This window comes from Dreissena polymorpha, chromosome 2 (assembly GCF_020536995.1).
Source record: "Dreissena polymorpha isolate Duluth1 chromosome 2, UMN_Dpol_1.0, whole genome shotgun sequence".
NCBI classification, from domain to species: Eukaryota; Metazoa; Mollusca; class Bivalvia; order Myida; family Dreissenidae; genus Dreissena; species Dreissena polymorpha.
This window is the reverse complement of record NC_068356.1, coordinates 39,661,061-39,674,227: the sequence shown is the minus strand read 5'-3', so window position 1 is coordinate 39,674,227 and position 13,167 is coordinate 39,661,061. Positions and strand designations below refer to the sequence as shown.

Below are 13,167 nucleotides of genomic sequence, written 5' to 3'. Positions count from 1 at the left end.
AATGACAAACTTCAAAAACATACCAAAAACTGTGAAAAGGCCCCTTTAAGCCGCAGTTTAAACTAATGCTGAGACACCGTCACGGTCTCCTGAATTAAGAGCTATATTTAATGTATTAAGGCATTTGTGAATAGCTCAATGTGTTTATGTAAATTCACTATTTGATTTGAACGTGAAACTGGATTTAACCTTATCTTGGCTGGACTACCTGCCAGGAGTGCCTCAATCAGATTGGGGGGAAATACAGGAAAGAACAGAACAGAACAGATGGTGGTTTTTAGCCTTATGATTTCAAGCGTTCCAGGTACAAAGATCAACGCATGCTCAATTCAATGTCCGGTTTCACCGGTGAATTCGGAGAAATGCCACTTCCAATACAGCAAGGTCTTTTCCAGGCACGAATACCTATTTACAAGCGTAACCTATTATGAATCAGTTTAAAACCTTACCTGTTTAATAGCGTTATTTCTGAATGTCTAAGCAAATACAAGCAATGTGTCGAAGAACGATTTCAAAATGGCGGACATTTATTATTTTTATTTTCAACATCATTATCTTAGTTCTAATAGTTCTTTGATTATACGCTGTTCATAAAATTTTATTGCAAAAATACATTCATGCTTATTCAATGAATATCAATTTTATTGTTGCTTTGTAACTATTAAATATTTTAGAGCAGAACCTTTTATCTTCAACAACCATAATCAAAAACAGTTCCCTATTCCTTTGAAGAGACTTGTTACAGATTTTCGTATTTGTTAAAGTGTAAAACCAAAGTTGCATCTTAAGCCTACCATTGGCCTTAAAAAATGTTTCATTTGAATTAATTCTGGTAACTGGCATTTTCCCCAAGTCCAAAACTGAATGAATGTTGCGTCACTTTGTTTCCAAAGAACTGTTTGCTGGAATTGTTTGTGTGTAACCACACACACCTTGAAATGGTTGAATCACAAGCATATTGCTAGATTAATTCAAGTTGCTGGTTTAAAGTTTTCTTTCACCACCTATTTTCCATTTAAATATTTTTCGCCAGTTCTAAACAAATATGAGCCATTTTAAAAGTAACAATTCTTAAGTCATAGTGTTCAATGCGAATTTTTTGTTATTATTAAAAACCAATATTACACTAGTTCATGCTTGAATGTTCAGTTTTAATGTGGTCATGATACTATGCCCATACACTGTAGCTCCAAACCTGTGTTATAAATAAGTTCAGTTCTTATAATACAGGGCCCTTGCTTCACTTTGGGGGATTGGGGCCGGGGTCCTAAGAGGGGGGAATTTAGCGTCGTTTTTTGCAAATGGGGAATTTTATAAGATCTTTTCTATACCAGCTGGCAATATAGGTAAAAATAAGGGGGAAGGGGGGAATTTTAAGCTGAAATAGGGGAAAAAATATACTATTTTAAGGGGGGAATGGGGTCGAAATTCGTCCCCAAAAACGACGAAACGAGGTCCCTGTAATATATTGCCGTTAAGTGTTCATATTGTGTTAATGATGTATTTAACTGAGTTTCATTAATATATTAAACCATCAACATGCTATGTTTGTAAGAACTGATAAGCCACATTACTGCTGAATTAATGACTTTAATAGAGGCTGAAATGGATGGTCTATGTCAATTGGCTGCATTTCACTTATTATAAGACATAAGTAAATAAAACCTACTTTTTTCTTATTTGTCATTGATAGTAGATTATGGTGGTTCTTTTTACATTTTGATTTTTAGCTCAGCGTTTTCGGAGAAACCCCGAGGTATTGTCATAGCCAGCTCGTCGTGTTGTCCGCTGTCCCCGTCATGCTAAAACCTTAACATTGGCTCTCAAATCAAAGTGCTTCCACCTACAACTTTGAAACTTCATATGTAGATGCACCTTGATGAGTTTTACACGTCACACCCATTTTGGGGTCACTAGGTCAAAGGTCAAGGTCACTGTGACATAAAAAAATCATTAAAAAAAATCTGACAAGCTTTCATTTATTAAAAACTGCACCCGTAGCCAAGCGTGGCACCCGTTATACAGTGCTTTTGTTTTCTTTACCTGTACAGGTATATTAACTTATAAACTTGTGATTTAGCCAGTTATGTTCTGGCTCTTTTTACTTCATTGTAAATTTAAGCAATTAAATATTAAATCAAATATATATATTTTGTTACAAATATTTTGTTTATTTTTTTTAAACATTTTAAACCTTATTTAACTGCAGAGATTTCAAATTTAATATGTAAAACAAGCCCAATATTTATTGTTGTTTTAATGGGCCATTCGACTTCAGAAGCTTAATTAAATGGCACAAGGTAATTAATCAAGGCATCATCTATGAACCATTTCAAGAAGTCTAAAGGCTCCCAACTTTCCATTTCAATGTTCAACTTTCCATGACCTGTATTGACCAGCCATTCTCCAAATCTTATTGATTTTAATGGCCACCCATTTTTGCAAATTGAAAGATTTTATCTCCACTTTTCTAAAACGTTTGCACTTGGCTATAGTTGCGAATGGCAGCGAGAGCCCTGGGTTGAATGATACAGCATGTTCGAATCATCAGACCTTATTCTATTAAGCCGGCACGGATCTTAAATTGTTATTAAATTAAACATTGTTAATTTGCCTCTTATATAGGCAGCTGCCGAGCCAATGCAGGTTGATGGGGCACCTGAAGAGAACGACAATGTGGAAGAATTTCAGCATATTGTTGAAGCAACTTCTCTGGTAACTTTTGCTTATTAGTCCCCTATCTGTAAAACTGGAGGTATCATAGTTTTACCCCACGTCAGACTGTCCACGTGTCTGTCTTCAGGGGTGGCGAAATCAAATGTCCGAGTTGCCCGAGTCGTACATTTGCTTGTCTGGGCAACTGATATTTTTCAATTAAGTTGTCCGTGGACAACAAGTTTTTTAAAGTCGGGTCCAGGTATACAAAAAAATACATTGTATTAAAGCCGTAATTAAGTTTTACAAAACCGGATGTTGACACGCGATTACATTGTCAGTGCTATTTGCGGAGCAATCAAGCTAAAATACGGGCACTCTCCTGCGCAGTGATTCTACAAGAGACCGGGAGCATGCCGCATTTTCAACATTCGGCCCGACTGTTAGACAGTTACAGACTGGTTTCTTTATATTTACAATCAGACGGAAATAAAAAGTATCAAACTAAGATAATCAAAACACGGTCTACCTTGCTATTTCAGACGACTTTAATGGTAAAGATGGAACTTTTTTTTTTTTTAATATTCAACAACAGAGAAGAAACACGAAGCTTTGAGCAGTCCACCTCCCAAAAATACTAGAAAGATTATGTAAAAAAAATATGATCTAAGTAAACGCACCAGAACTTTTCAAAAAACCTGGCTAACAGATTTTCAATGGTTACCAGTTGATGATAATCAAATTGCTACCAGTAGCGGTGCAGAGCCTCAGTCTGATGAGGTCGACATATTGGACTAGTCTAATTTGTTAAGATAACGATGTACTTATGTTCAACACGTGTTTTAATAACACTAGCTTTGCAAGATTAAAAGTTTGACAAAGTCTTTATATTGTTTATAATATACTGTTATAATGAATGTACCATTGAAATACAACTATAAACAAAACAAGCAAATCATACTCATTTTGATATATTCCACATTATTTTACATTCATCAATAAATGCGTTTATAATTTATATAAACATTAACGGACAAGTGTAGTTCAGCAACGGACAAGTTAAATTTCCTAAATGGTTGTCCGTGGACAAGTATAGTTTTTTGAGATTTCGCCACCCCTGGTCTTAGTCTGGAACCTGCAATTCCCTCTTTAGTACTTAATCTAGGTTGATACAACTTTGTTTGTGGATGGCTTGGTTTGTGGATAGGGGGGCCATATAGGAAATATGCGAGTTGTGTCAGATTTTTGGCATACGAAATTTGTGGATGATGTAATTCCAGAAACAAGTAAAAAAAATCTGTCAAACAATCTAGATCCTGTGATTACTCAAAAAGTGCTTGGGCTAAGTTTATACAACTTGGTTGGTAGATAGAGGGCAATATGGGGGATATGCACCTTTTTCAGATGTTGGTAAGAAAAACATTGAGATTGGTATGATTACAGAAATAATTGAAAACTTATATCTGGATCCTGTGACAACTTACAAAGTACTTTAGAAAATTGCTATTCTAGTTAAGCTTGGTTGATGGAACGTGGTACAGTACACTCCATGCGTTTTCCCCAATTTCCCTCCATACTCCGCAGGGATTGACCTGGAGGGAGATTAAGAAAATCGCGCGAGACGCTGCGTTTGCATGATTTTGGACGAGGCGGTTAACGATTGGCAAAAGTGATAAGCCGACACGGCGGCCCTCGGCTTTGGCAACGAGGGGGAAACTCCGCATTTTACGAGATAACGATCAATTTAATTTTGTTTGACTTCCTGATTTTCAAATAAAATTACATTTATTACAAGTACATACATGTACATGTAGTATAATATTTACAATTAAAAAAAACAACCAAGATAGATCTATCCCGACGTGGTTGTAGAAGTAGTTGTTGTTGTATAGAAAACTCGTTGATTTACGACACACAAAACGTCGTCTTTTAACTAATACTTACCAATTAATATAAACACAGTTTGCAACATTGTTTTTATTTAGATAATTTAATCCAAAGTTTTCATGTTAGCAGGTGATTTTCTATACTGAACATGTAAACAAATGACCAAGGACCTTAAACATCTCGCAAATCTGTGTGAATTGACAGTTTGACGTAATCAAAGAAAAGCCGCTTCCTGTCTAAAGGCATAACTTACTCAAGTAAACGCGTTCAACGAATGCATAAGGAATGGTTTTAATTGTCGGAACAAAGTCAATTCTCTGCTCGCTAATGCATTTATTTTCTCTTTGTAGGTTGGTTATTCTATTGATTGCTAAAAGAAGGTGGTAACTATTGAGTTGATAGTTGCATTTAATATTCACAGTTGTATTCTTGTTGCGTCAACATTCAAAAAAATGTTTACCAGTAATTATGGACCAAATCGGCAGAGTGACATTCACACATGTTAATCCCTTTTGTCATAACACCGCAGACAGCAGTCTACACAATAGGTCAGTAGACAAGCTTTGCGTGTTTTCATAACGTCAAACACTTCAAATCCAGTTCCGCCTAGATGTCTTCTTTAATCAGTTAACAGTTCAATTACTGTTAAAATAATTACTCTACTAAAATACCGTAACGATAAAGATTCCGCGTGTTCGATTTGAAATTATTTTGGAAGAAATATCAACTTATTCGCAATATAATTTGTTAAAAAATACCAAAGAAACTTTTAACCGAAATCAACAAAATTCAATGTTCTCTGCGCTACAAAGTTTGTATAAAAAAATCAATACACGGACGCTTTGCAGGAGTATACCTTGACCTTGTACATTGCAGCATAATTTTCGCGCGCTTTTGTCGGGAAATATACATGATAACTGTATATTGGAAGCATTTGTAAACGTCGTGTTAACATTAAAAATCATAGTGTGTTTCGGATTACTAATTATTATTCTCATTTGGAAATTTTACGGAACATTTATTCTTGTGTTATATGTGTTATGATTTAAATATTAATTTGTCAAATGTCTTATATTCATTCATATTGTAGACGTACCTGTGAATTAAAAGACATAATTTTTATACATATTAATTTTCTATACAATTATCTTTTTATACATGTACTACAGTATTTAAACAATTTATTATAACAATGTTTTAATTTTTGGCATGCCCAGTAACACACTGCTAATGCGGCGTTGCGCGGCGGTCACTGATAAGAACAGAAATTGTCTGCATTGTCGGCTAAAGTAATACACGCCGCGGGAATTAGCGAACGCGGCGTAACGCAGAGCGTTTTATCGAGTTCACCTCGCTCTCTCAACGCCGCGTGAACACTCGCTAGCAGAAAAAAACGCGTGGAGTGTTCTGTATCTAGATAGAGGGCAATAATATAAATTTGCATGTTGTTGTTTTATTGTCTGACAAAATTGTGGTGGCTATGTTTACAAAAATAAATGAAAGCTTAAATAAAAATCTGTGATAACTCAAAAAGAACTTGAAGCGTGTTTCAACAGCAATAAGCTGGTATTTGACTGCTGTTTGGCTCTGACAAAGCTCTTTTTAAATTGACATTGCATCAAAAGATGGATCAGGGCCAAAACACCAACTTTGGGAGAAGGGCCACAGCCTTTTTTTACGGGAAAAAAAGACAATTTCTGGCTTTGGGGAATGAAAAATACTGAGGTAGATCGGTAATTTAGAGAAAAATGCATGATTTTAAAGAAATTTCGTAGTGGAAAGGGCCTTTTTGGTTAAAGGGAAGAAAAAGAGGCCCCTTGCGAAGGTTTTTTTGGCCCTGCCTGGATATATTGTTTGGGTTTGTTTTTTAATAAAATACTTGGAGAAGATGTCACAATTTGCTGGATCTACATGTTGGATTTCCCCTTTGTTTAAAAATGTTATTACACAATCAATGTAATATTCTTCAAAAAACACTATAGAATCATTACATTGCAAGCATTTGAAAGCAAATGTGTTTTTGCAGGATTTGGAGCAGTATGCCAGTCAGTATACAGGCCTGGCAAAACTGTACAGACTGAAATTCATTGCTGACCACTGTCCACCCCTTCGACTTGATGCACTGAGGACGGCCTTGAACTATGTCATGACAACGTACAACACCAACCTTTACCAGCAGATCTACAGGAAACTACAGGAAGCTATAGCAGGGTAAGCAACTCATACATAATGAAGCACAATTTTAGTGATTTTTTGTCCCCTACCGTATTCACCAGAGGCGACTTATGGTTTTCGCTCTGTGTGTCTGTGAGTCTGTCTGTCACACTTTTCTGGATCCTGCGATAATTTTAAAAGTTCTTAATATTTTTTCATGAAACTTGACACATGGATACATGGCAAAATGTACATTATTATGTCATTTCATTTTGTTCCTACGTCAAAAATTCTGGTTGCTATGGCAACAAATATTTATTTTTTTTAAATTCCGACAATTGTTGAGCTGGTAGGGGACATATTGCCTGGCAATAGTCTTGTTCTTCTTATTATAAACACCCAAAGAGGCTGTTTCTTAATTGCAATTTTTTTATATTTTTTTTTCTCAAATTAAAACAAAACATTTCCCCAAAATTGCATATAAAAAATAAATAAAAAAAACATAATTATTAACTTTTAGGAAGATATTTAAGTAGTTCTTAATATTCTTAAAAACCTAACATGGTAAATTTGTGATATCATAAAGAATAAGAACATTGAAATTTTTAATAATTCTTATAATAATATCATTTTTAACCAGGTTTTCCGAAGGAAAAAACTGGTAATTAGATTGGCGAATGTCTGTGGGCTGGCGGGCGGAACAAGCTTGTCCGGGCCATAACTTTGTCATTCATTGTGAGATTTTAAAATCATTTGGCACATTTGTTCACCATCATTAGATGTTGTGTCGCGTGAAAGAATTATGTCGATATCTCCAAGGTCAAGGTCACACTTTGAGTGAAAAGGTCAAAAATGGCCATAAATCAGCTTGTCCGGGCCATAACTATGTCATTCATTGTGAGATTTTAAAATCATTTGGCACATTTGTTCACCATCATGGGACGGTGTGTCGCACGAAAGAATCACATCAATATCTCCAAGTTCAAGGTCGCCACAACTAAAAATATATTTATTTAGAAACAAAGGGGGTTAATTTTGTTTGTTCAGTTCAAAAGTTCAGTTTGAGTTGTCTCCCTTTATCAGACTTTTTTCACAATGAAAACCTGGTTTTGTGACAATTTTGTCCCTTGTTCACATTTGCCTTGTTAATCAAATTAAATTTTCCCCATCCAAAAGCCACTGGCTGTTAAATACAAAGGTAAATACAAAGTATATAAAACCACTGAAGATTGTTGCAGTATTTTAAGAATGGGGTCTATTTTTATGAATCAGCATTATGATTTTTACTCCTTTCAGCTGATTTCCTCCCTTGCCATGTTAAACTTGTTTTACAATTAGTTATACATTTTGCAGGATCTGTATGCGCATTAAGAGTTTAGTTGAATCCTGAAGGTGGGGTAAGGCATTTCTTCCCCTGATGTGATTTAAATCACACCCCTGTAAATACTGATACACATTACTGCTTGACAAAAATTTGGTCATAAATGTTTTCATTCATGTAAATGAAAATCCATCTTTTTCCCTTTTTTTTCATATTGTAAAACATGTAATATATTGTTTGGTTTGTTGGGAAATTATTGTATCCGACTTTCCTTCCTCTTTCCTAAACATTTTTATATTGGAAAACTTGGCTAAATGTATGTTTGTTGTACCAGATTAGCCTGTGCCGTCCCCACAGGCTTTAGGGACAATACTGTCTGCTGTTATGGTCTAGTCTAGGTCAGTATATTCTCAGATAAGCCTTCGTGAAATGCACAGGCTAATCTGTGACGATACTTTCTGCACATGCATTCAGCCCTGTTTTACCAGAGATCTGCTCATTTTTAGCTCATCTATTTTTTGAAAAAAAAAATATGAGCTATTGTCATCACCTTGGCGTCGGCGTCCCGTTAAGTTTTGCGTTTAGGTCCACTTTTCTCAGAAAGTATCAATGCTATTGCATTCAAACTTGGTACACTTACTTACTATCATTAGGGGACTGGGCAGGCAAAGTTAGATTACTCTGGCGTGCATTTTGACAGAATTATGTGCCCTTTTTATGCTTAGAAAATTGAAAATTTTGGTTAAGTTTTGTGTTTAGGTCCATTTTATTCCTTAAGTATCAAAGCTTTTGCTTTCATACTTGCAACACTTACTAACTATCATAAGGGGACTGTGCAGGCAAAGTTATGTAACTCTGACTGGCATTTGGACGGAATAATGGGCCCTTTAATCTCAGAAAATTGAAAATTTGGTTGTTAAGTTTTGTGTTTTGGTCCACGTTACCCCTAAAGTATCATAGATATTGCTTTCATACTTGGAACACTCGCAAACTATCATAAGGGGACAGTAAAGGGACAAGTTGCATACGTCTGGTTGTCATTTTTTACGGAATTATGGCCCTTTTTTGACTTAGTAACTTTGAATATATTGTTAAATTTTGTGTTTCGATCCCCTTACTTCTAAAGTATCAATGCTATTGCTTTCAAACTTCAAAACACTTTCATGCTATCATGAGGTTACTGTACCTTGCAAGTTGAATTTTACCTTGACCTTTGAATGACCTTGACTCTCAAGGTAAAATTTTTAAATTTTGCTAAAATTGCCATAACTTCTTTATTTATGATTAGATTTGATTGATACTTTGACAAAACAACTCTTACCTGACATACCACAATAGACTCCACCCAAACCACCCCCCACGCCCTCCCCCCTTCCCCCCACCCCATTGTTGTTTTTTTTAAGATCATCTCACAAATGACCACCACACCCTCACACTATACCTCCCACCCACCCACCCCACAAGTGTTTTGTTGTTTTTTAACGGTTAAAAAACACAAATATCTATTTTTATTTTATTTTTTTTGAAATACCGTCCAACCCCCCCCCTTGATTTTTTTTTTTCATTTTTGTCGCATTTTTGGAAGATAATGTAATAAATGACCACATCCCCACACTATACACCCCTCTTCACTCCACCCCTCCCTCCTTTGTGATTGAAATTTAGAGTCCCTTCACCTTTAAAAAGAAAAATAGATGAGCGGTCTGCACCCGCAAGGCGGTGCTCTTGTAATTCTATGTGGCAATGGCTTATATTTCAAATACAACATTAATGAAAAGTGTATTGTTTTCAATTGCATACTTTATTAAACGACCTCATCTGTGTTAATGTCACCTGTTGACATTTACAGGAACTCCAGCCTTCCAGATGCTGTAGTGGGAGCCATGCATAACAACACGCCTCTAGATGCACAGTGGATTGAAACAACATCAAAAAAGGCTGCACTCAAAATAGAAAAACTAGATACAGACTTGAAAAATTATAAAAGTAATTCCATCAAGGAGAGTATTAGGTAAGTTCAATGAAAATGCTTGTTCATGTATTGATTAATTATACATACGTCATTTGAAAAATAATAGATTTAGTCGTCTCATACTTAAAAAAGACACAATGAATTAGTTCTGCTATGTAAAAAGTCCCTGTTTTTTGCTTTGGATATTGTTTAATTTTTGTATTACTTAAAGTTTGCTTTAGCAAGTTGGCATATACAAATGTGCTTTTATATAGTAATATTTTCATTTTATTAGATGTTAGTTTTGAAAAGTGTTATAAATAACTACACATGGGAATTTAACAGTTCTTGCTGATTAAGACCTTGGTTAAAACAAGAACATTTGGGCAATGAACATTTTACATGGCAATCAGCCTATTGTAGGTTGTGCATGAAGCAGTCATGTCATAAAGGAATGTTGAATACAAGATAGTGCTGTGTCACTCAAAACCCTCAAAATTAGTCTAAATAAAACCCATCTGTTTTGTCTTGTAAAGAAATTTTCAGTACAAGATAATTCAGTTTCACTCTCAACCCTAAAAATTAGTCTTAATAAAACCCAACTGTTGTGTCTTGTAAAGAAATGTTCAGTACTAGATAGTTCCGCTTCACTCTCAACCCTCAAATTTAGTCTGAATAAAACCCAACTTTTGTGTCTCGTAAAGGAATGTTCAATACAAGATTGTACTTTATCACTCTAAACCCTCAGAATTAGTCTTAATAAAACCCAACTGTTGTGTCTCATAAAGAAATGTTCAGTACTAGATGCTACAGTTTAGCTCAGTTTAGAACATCGCAAATATTATTTTATAAAACCCAATTTAAACGCCACAATGACAAAACTTAGAATTTAGCAAATATTTTCAGTCTTAGAAAGCATTGATTCAATAGACGAGTAAAACTTATTAGTCTTCAGCTGGTCTCTCAGAAAACTGGGCTAAATGTATATGTGAAATGTTTCATCCCAGATACAATGTAAGCTTTTGCACTCTTCTTATGCATTAAACCCTGTTTTCCCAGAGTGTGGTTCATTTACAGTCTTGCTGTTGTGACAGGTGTGCTGAAGGTATCTCATGTAGACTCTGTGACCCTGTTGTGGCAGGTGTGCTGAAGGTATCTCATGTACTAAGATATCTCATTGACTCTGTGACCCTGTTGTGACAGGTGTGCTGAAGGTATCTCATGTACTGAGATTTCTCATTGACTCTGTGACCCTGTTGTGACAGGTGTGCTGAAGGTATCTCATGTACTAAGATATCTCATTGACTCTGTGACCCTGTTGTGACAGGTGTGCTGAAGGTATCTCATGTACTGAGATTTCTCATTGACTCTGTGACCCTGTTGTGACTGGTGTGCTGAAGGTATCTCATGTACTGAGATTTCTCATTGACTCTGTGACCCTGTTGTGACTGGTGTGCTGAAGGTATCTCATGTACTGAGATATCTCATTGACTCTGTGACCCTGTTGTGACTGGTGTGCTGAAGGTATCTCATGTACTGAGATTTCTCATTGACTCTGTGACCCTGTTGTGACTGGTGTGCTGAAGGTATCTCATGTACTAAGATATCTCATTGACTCTGTGACCCTGTTGTGACAGGTGTGCTGAAGGTATCTCATGTACTGAGATTTCTCATTGACTCTGTGACCCTGTTGTGACTGGTGTGCTGAAGGTATCTCATGTACTGAGATTTCTCATTGACTCTGTGACCCTGTTGTCTTGCTGTTGTGCCTGGTGTGCTGAAGGTATCTCATGTACTGAGATTTCTCATTGACTCTGTGACCCTGTTGTCTTGCTGTTGTGCCTGGTGTGCTGAAGGTATCTCATGTACTGAGATTTCTCATTTACTCTGTGACCCTGTTGTGACTGGTGTGCTGAAGGTATCTCATGTACTGAGATATCTCATTGACTCTGTGACCCTGTTGTGACTGGTGTGCTGAAGGTATCTCATGTACTGAGATATCTCATTGACTCTGTGACCCTGTTGTGACTGGTGTGCTGAAGTTATCTCATGTACTGAGATATCTCATTGACTCTGTGACCCTGTTGTCTTGCTGTTGTGACTGGTGTGCTGAAGGTATCTCATGTACTGAGATTTCTCATTGACTTTGTGACCCTGTTGTGACTGGTGTGCTGAAGGTATCTCATGTACTGAAATATCTCATTGACTCTGTGACCCTGTTGTGACAGGTGTGCTGAAAGTATCTCATGTACTGAGATATCTCATTGACTCTGTGACCCTGTTGTGACTGGTGTGCTGAAGGTATCTCATGTACTGAGATATCTCATTGACTCTGTGACCCTGTTGTGACAGGTGTGCTGAAGGTATCTCATGTACTGAGATATCTCCTTGACTTTGTGACCCTGTTGTGACTGGTGTGCTGAAGGTATCTCATGTACTGAGATTTCTCATTGACTCTGTGACCCTGTTGTGACTGGTGTGCTGAAGGTATCTCATGTACTGAGATATCTTCTTGACTCTGTGACCCTGTTTTGACAGGTGTGCTGAAGGTATCTCATGTACCGAGATTTCTCATTGACTCTGGGACCCTGTTGTGACTGGTGTGCTGAAGGTATCTCATGTACTGACATTAGTAATTGACTCTGTGACCCTGTTGTGACAGGTGTGCTGAAGGTATCTCATGTACTGAGATTTCTCATTGACTCTGTGACCCTGTTGTGACTGGTGACCTGAAGGTATCTCATGTACTGAGATTTCTCATTGACTCTGTGACCCTGTTGTGACTGATGTGCTGTAGGTATCTCATGTACTGAGATTTCTCATTGACTCTGTGACCCTGTTGTGACAGGTGTGCTGAAGGTATCTCATGTACTGAGATTTCTCATTGACTCTGTGACCCTGTTGTGACTGGTGTGCTGAAGGTATCTCATGTACTGAGATTTCTCATTGACTCTGTGACCCTGTTGTGACAGGTGTGCTGAAGGTATCTCATGTACTGAGATTTCTCATTGACTCTGTGACCCTGTTGTGACAGGTGTGCTGAAGGTATCTCATGTACTGAGATTTCTCATTGACTCTGTGACCCTGTTGTGACTGGTGTGCTGAAGGTATCTCATGTACTGAGATTTCTCATTGACTCTGTGACCCTGTTGTGACTGGTGTGCTGAAGGTATCTCATGTACTGAGATTTCTCATTGAC

At 36.7% G+C, this 13,167-nt stretch overlaps 1 protein-coding gene across 1 annotated transcript in view; it reads left to right on the top strand.

The window, feature by feature from the left end:
* The first annotated feature begins 245 nt into the window (after positions 1-245).
* Positions 246-13,167, top strand: part of LOC127866677 (COP9 signalosome complex subunit 1-like) — a 42,273-nt gene continuing 29,351 nt past the window's right edge. Inside the window, exons 1-4 of the mRNA XM_052407416.1 lie at positions 246-395; positions 2,626-2,715; positions 6,569-6,753; positions 9,867-10,028. Of these exons, the coding sequence (XP_052263376.1) occupies positions 321-395; positions 2,626-2,715; positions 6,569-6,753; positions 9,867-10,028 (512 nt within the window). The 5' untranslated portion in view covers positions 246-320. The remainder of the gene's footprint in view (positions 396-2,625; positions 2,716-6,568; positions 6,754-9,866; positions 10,029-13,167) is intronic.